At 45.7% G+C, this 6625-nt stretch overlaps 1 protein-coding gene across 1 annotated transcript in view; it reads right to left on the bottom strand.

Moving 5' to 3' along the window:
• The window catches only part of Tomm70 (translocase of outer mitochondrial membrane 70), a 33694-nt gene extending 30307 nt beyond the window's left edge, over window positions 1-3387 (bottom strand). The window contains exon 1 of the mRNA XM_021184847.2: window positions 2657-3387. Within this exon, the coding sequence (XP_021040506.1) occupies window positions 2657-2989 (333 nt within the window). The 5' untranslated portion in view covers window positions 2990-3387. The remainder of the gene's footprint in view (window positions 1-2656) is intronic.
• Between the last annotated feature and the right edge of the window lie 3238 nt (window positions 3388-6625).

Genomic DNA, 6625 nt, shown 5'->3' with positions numbered 1-6625 from the left:
AAAAAAAAAAAAAAAAGATATAATTTCCACTAGAAAATAAAGATTTTTTAATATTGCCTTGCTAAACAATAATTTAGTAATTCCAAGTAAGATTTCAGGAACATATTCCTAAATTCTACATGGTGAGGTTAAAAAAAAATGGCATGTTCAAGTGTTTTGCTCAGTTTTATTTTGGGACAAATATAATAATCATTTTAAAGCAGAGAATTCAACAGAAGTCATGCCAATCAAAATTATTCTTTATAGAAAACTAGAAGCCACTTATAAATATTAAAATAATTAGCACTGCTGCAGACAATGTTGCAATACTAAAAAGGGAATTTACTAGTTATTTCTGTGTTATATATGTGCAAATGCATACACGTGCTTATGTGCAACCAAGTGAGGGTGTTCTTGAACACTGGAGGTCCTGGATCCTCCTGAAGCTGGAATTACAAGCGTGAGCTATCAGACAAGGTCCTGGGAACAAGCTCATGTTCTCTGCAAGAGCAGCATGCATTCTTTAACTGTCAAGACACCTCTCCAGGCCAGCTCCCCTTATTCTTAATTTACGATTACTATAGAACTTAAGAACTTTTATGTAATGTTTACTTATCTACTATTCCAGATTAAAATGAAATAGAAACTTTAGATATGAAATTTTCACATGTACAAAATTTCACATCTATGGAAACAATAACTGAGTCAAAGAATGCTCTTGACAACCACCTTCACGGGCACTCACAACCACACCATTTCTTAAACAGGCACTTACAGGTTGCTTTGCTAAAAATGCCCTTAAAATCTCACTCTGGCCCATAGATGACTGAAAGTAGGACAAGAGCATAACATCTCTGCATTCTGTCCCCTTCAGCTCAACTAAACGCAGAGGTTAAGTCATTGTCCTTAACCTTTTCCTCGAGTCACCTTGGATTCCAGAGCACCGCTCAGACGAGGGTAATTATCCTGGATGTTGAGTCCATGCCCTGGGACATACGCAATTGTCTTATAGGGACCAGACTAACCCCCTTAGGAACCCTTCATTCAGCCCTCACCAGCCCTCGGAACTGCCATACCACTTCTCGACCAGAGCTGCTTAATTTCCCATACCTCTTGCCCAGATTCTCCCATCATTTAAACCTTAAAGGTCTGGTGAGTAACCTAAAAACTTGGAAGTTACTGGAACCAACTAGCCACCCCTCTTTCCAGTATGGCAACACTAAACAAGTCTTTGCTTTTTGCCATTATTTATCTCTGTAAAGGGCTTCTTGGAGTGTGGTTGCTCATCATAGTTTGCTGGGGCTGCCAGTACCGGGCTTTCATCCTAAAAACTTTGGTTTAACATTTTAGTGCTGGATGAAATAGAAGGGACCAAATATTTAATCCTCTTAGCCTACCAGGATGACAATGACATAAACTGAGGTTACCAAAATAACATGCTGGACAGGAGAGTGTAGAATGGCATCTCCTCAGCTCTCAAAGATCATGGTTCCCTCCAACATTGTAAGTTCTGGTTAGAAACTGGCTGTTTAATTTCCCCATAGGAGAACAAACAGCCTTCCTGCTGGCTAGCACAGTGACTCACACACAGTAAGCACTATCCCTGGAGTCACATACCAGAACCTCGAAGCTATTTAGGAAAAGAACAACGTGTCTTCAGGCTGAATGGGATGAAAATGCCTGCCATTCATTTAACTGTACAGTTTTCCTCGTGAATATTAAGTGCACATAGAATGCGGGTGTGTATAAAGAATTTACTCGTGCATATACCTGGGAGTTATTTACCTGTAAGTTTCTCTGAACTCGGTTTACTCTGGTAATACCACCACAGAATTCCTGACCTAGATAAAGTCCCTTATCTCACTCAATCTCAGTCCATGCCAATTCTCCAGAACACAGCTGTCAAACTTGTCAAAAAGATTTAATAGTCTGACCACCAGATCCGATAGAGTAGTTCATCACTTCAATGCTTGTTATAACACCAGAGACTCTTTATCAGGCTTGGACACGTGTATATGTCCAGGTGAAATAGAACATTTTAAGATGTGCAGCGGGGGTGGGAGGCGCAGTTCCTTAAAAATTGAACTATTTCCTATACACAAAGCTACCTAATGATTTTTTTGAACTTTGTAATAGTTGCTAATCTCCCTCCCCAAACACACACACACACGAGAGAGAGAGAGAGAGAGAGAGAGAGAGAGAGAGAGAAACAGACAGACAGAGACAGACAGAGACAGAGAAAGAAACTCCGAAAGAAAAATGGCTTGTTATTAAAAGGTTCTTAGCAAAGTTCTGGTCTTGGGAAACACAATAACAACTCACAGTGCAACTCCAATCGTTCCGGGAAATTTGCCTTTCTTCGCTTACATGGAATTACTATATTTGTGCATGTTTCCCATACCTACATGCTAGGGATAAATGCTGTGTCACTTAGAAGAAAGGCAAAGTATTCTGTTGGATCCCAAAGGAAATTGTCAAAGAACGTCTCTACGCTAGCCAGCCTGGAGCTGCTATTCCATTCCCTATAAAGGCAATCAGAAACGACTCTGCGATCAGAAAAGTCCTCTGCGGCCACTCGGCAGTTTCCGACCGGTGGGAGGGCCCCTCACCCGCACAACGGGTCAAGGAAAAGCTGCATCCGCTCGTTTTCACCTCTACGGCCCGGGCGGCTTCTCACCATTTCCAGGGAGTCTCCAGAACCGTCGTGGTGGCCACTGCCCAGGGCCGGACTGGCCCTGCCCTCGGGGGTCTTCCGTTCACTGTTGCGCTTCAGGCCGCTGGCGTCGCCCCGGCCTCCCGCTTCCCGGCGCCTCCGCCTTCGGCTCCACAGGTACATAGCCCCGGCACCCAGCAACAGGGGCGCCCCGATGGCCAGCGCCACGTGCCATCGCGGCAGGGTCCCCGCGCCCGAGCCGGGGCCCGCAGTCCCACCGCCACCGCCCACTCCATTTCCAGAACCGGGCGCAGCAGCCGCCGCCATCGCCGCCTCTATGGGCTTAGAGGCGGCCATGACGACTGTCCTCCGCCGCCGCCGCGCCGGTCGCGGGCGCCACGGTCACCGGGCAGCGTGGGGAGGAAGCCGGGAGCGTGGAGGGAAAGCAACGCGCGAGCGAGCACGCTAAGCAGCAGGAGCGGACGACAGAAAAGGGCCAGAGGTCACCGGAAGCCCGGGGCATGCCGGGCTAGACCTGCGGCTGGGCCCGCCCCTATCCACTGTACAGTGGAGAACCACTTCCGGGGTCAGAAGGCCTGGCGCTCTGGGTGGCTTTTCCCTTTCCTCTTGCAGGCGGTTGCCTAGAATCGCTCGAGAGGTCCCGGGCCTTGCGTGACTGCAGACCTCTTCTCCAGGACGGAAGGACCGGTGGCACTGTCGCCAGTGCGGCGAGGAGGGGCGTGGGGGGCCGTATACAGCAAGTGTAGAGGGACAGCTCCCTGTAGCTCTGTGAGTGGGCGGGACTTGCAGAAGCACTGTGAAGGGAATTGGCCGGCAGGGATGGTGGACCTCCCAGTTGATTGGTAGGATCGGGGAGGGGGTGTGGCTACGTTGGTGCCTGTTAAAGACTGAAACTGTGGGAGGGGGAAAAAGGGTGAGACCATCCTGCTGTGTAAGCCAGCTTTGTATATTTCTGCAATAGCCAGATTGTAGTTTGGATAAGTTTGTAGTTCCTGGGACAATGGCAGAGGGCAAAGACTAGATGGAAACTGGGAAAGGTAGGTTGACTCATGGAAGTGACTTGCAGCCTGTGTGCTGCACCTTCAATAGTTAAAAAAGGTAATGATGTCTGTTAGAAGACTTTCCAAGTATTGGCTTTCCTGGAGGACCCTAGATCACCGCAGGCATCTTTACGTGTGTATCTTAAAATGGATTCCACCTGACATCTAGCCCATACAACCTTCCCTGGAGCACAAGTGCCTGTCACAACACTTCAGTTTGCTCACTTATTTGAAGTAACTTAATTTTTTTAAAATTTATTTCATTTATATGACTACACTGTAGCTGTTTTTCAGACACATCAGAAGAGGGCATCGGATCCCATTTCAGATGGTTGTGAGCCAACCATGAGGTTGCTGGGAATTGAACTCAGGACCTCTGGAACAGTCAGCGCTCCTAACGGCTGAGCCATCTCGCCAGCCCTGAAGTACTTTTCTTCATGAACTCTGGATCAGGTCTCAAAACATGAAGTCTACTTTGCAAGGTGTTTGGAATTCACACAATTTTCAAGAAAAAAAGGCAAAGCATGGATAATTAAACATTCCAGGCTACGGCTCTTCATTTCACATTTGAACATCCTTTTGTCAAACAAACAAACAAACCAACCAAAAACCAAACACCCATAGATGGTCATTTGGCTTTTAAGTAACACAGGATGCGCACCATAATAGCATTACATGAAGATGCAAAGGCCAAGTTGTGTCAACGTGGAGTGATTAAAATAGCATGTTCCGGTTTGAAACTTCAGGGCCTTTTCTCTTGCGTCATGTTGGTTCTCACCAGTGAAATGTTTGCACTAGCAACAAACTGAAAATGGTAGTGTAACTCAGTTGATCGAATAGAGATTGCTGTAGGCACTGTTCTCACCCCAAAAGTTCAAAATCGGAATCTCATGCCCTCTGAGTAATCTTGGATTTTTCCGAATAACAGCAAAAGGATTCTCCCCCTATAACTTCACATTTTTTTTCTGTGATATCTTGGAGGACTAGAGGCTCCCAGTTTGAATAAACCATTGGAACTAAAACACATTTGAAAGATTTTCGCCTTTGTTAATTTTGTGTATGTATGTGTATGGGTGCACCCATTCCACGGATCATGATAGGAATCTTTGGGAGTCACTTCTTTTGTCCATATGGGTCTTGAGATCTTTTATAGCACCAGCAAAATGATCACACTATCAGATAACAGTTTCTGTTTCTTCCCCGATCATTACCACATTGCCATAGTTATTGGTTCTTGTATCTGCTACTCAAGTTCATCTTGGTTCCTTGAAGAGTAGGAATCGTGGTATAGTAATCTTAGTACTCCTGGACCTGTTGCTAAGTTAGACATATGATAGGTACTTGTTAGTGTATCTGCCCAACACAATGCCTGAAACAGATAATGCAGGATAAAGAGTTGATAAGCTATTTAATGAACAAGTTCCTGGCTGCTCCAGCTTTTCCATGATCCTTGCCAGTCCAGCACGAGGATTGCTGACTACCACTAATGCTGGTATCAGCTAGGAATCAGCATAGTGCTGTGGCTATATCCCAAACAGCCCTCTTCACAACCACAACCACGACCACCACCATCATCACTGCTAGTTCAAAACTCTTTTGTGCTATAATCCTTGCTCCTCACCTTTACTCTGGCTGCTTCCAAGCGGGATGTTCTTTACTGCATTCTTTCCTATTCTACTTCTGCAGAATCCCTCCCTTTTTTCCTGAGCCCTCCTGATGGTAATTGTCTTTTGATCCTGATGGTTTCTGCTTTATTAAACGTCCATCAAATCTTGAATTGAGTAGGTGGTGCTCCTTTTCTTGTCATGGGAATGTCATGTCATGATTCCATCAATTGGCTGCTCCTTCTGCTGTCAGAAGCAGCCTCTGCATTCATCTGCAAGGAGCCATGTATAGTAACCCTACTCCCCCCTCTTTCACTGTGACTGATAACTCATGTATAATTTATGCACTCATTTGCCACCCTTCTGCCCACTCGGAGCTTTATAAGATCTTTTCATCCTGATTGACTGAGTTCATTGCCACTCATAAGATTCTGTTTCTTTTGGAAATGTAGAAGTGCTGATTGTACTTCATTTTTTATTTTGAAAAAAAATTAATTACATTTTTTTGTTTTGTTTGCATATGCATGTGTGTATGTGTGTGGACATTCAAGTACCATGATACAGATAGGGAAGTCAGAGGACAACTTGGCATGAATTGGTTATCTCTCCACCAGGCTTCAGATTCAGGTTGGCAGGCATGGTGGCAGGTTTGTGTGTGGAAGACAGAGGTCAATTGGGCATAATTTGGGCATAATTCCTATGAAGTTCTTCGCCTTGGTTTTGGATATGGCTTATCTCACTGAACCTGGAGCACTTCTTTTTTTTTTTTTTTTTTTTTGGTTTTTTCGAGACAGGGTTTCTCTGTGTAGCTCTGGCTGTCCTGGAACTCACATTGTAGACCAAGCTGGCCTCGAACTCAGAAATCCGCCTGCCTCTGCCTCCCGAGTGCTGGGATTAAAGGCGTGCGCCACCACGCCCGGCTGAACCTGGAGCACTTCTATTCAGCTAGATTGGCTATCTAGTAGCTCACAGTGATCCTCCTGTCTCTGCTTCCATAGCACTGAAATTACAAACGTGCATTCCTAGCCCCGTATTAATACAAGGAAGCCAAGAATCCAAACTCAGGTTCTCACGCATGGGTGCTGTGCTGGCTAGTTTTGTGTCAACTTGACACAGGCTGGGGTTATCACAGAGAAAGGAGCTTCAGTTGGGGAAGTGCCTCCATGAGATTCAGCCATGGGGCATTTTCTCAATTAGTGATCAAGGGGGAAAGACCCCTTGTGGGTGGAACCATCTCTGGGCTGGCAGTCTTGGGTTCTATAAGAGAGCAGGCTGAGCAAGCCAGGGGAAGCAAGCCAGTAAAGAGCATCCCTCCATGGCCTCTGCAT

The sequence above is a fragment of the Mus caroli genome, chromosome 16 (assembly GCF_900094665.2).
Source record: "Mus caroli chromosome 16, CAROLI_EIJ_v1.1, whole genome shotgun sequence".
NCBI lineage: Eukaryota > Metazoa > Chordata > Mammalia > Rodentia > Muridae > Mus > Mus caroli.
The sequence above is the reverse complement of the archived record's forward strand: the minus strand, read 5'-3'. Positions and strand labels throughout refer to the sequence as shown.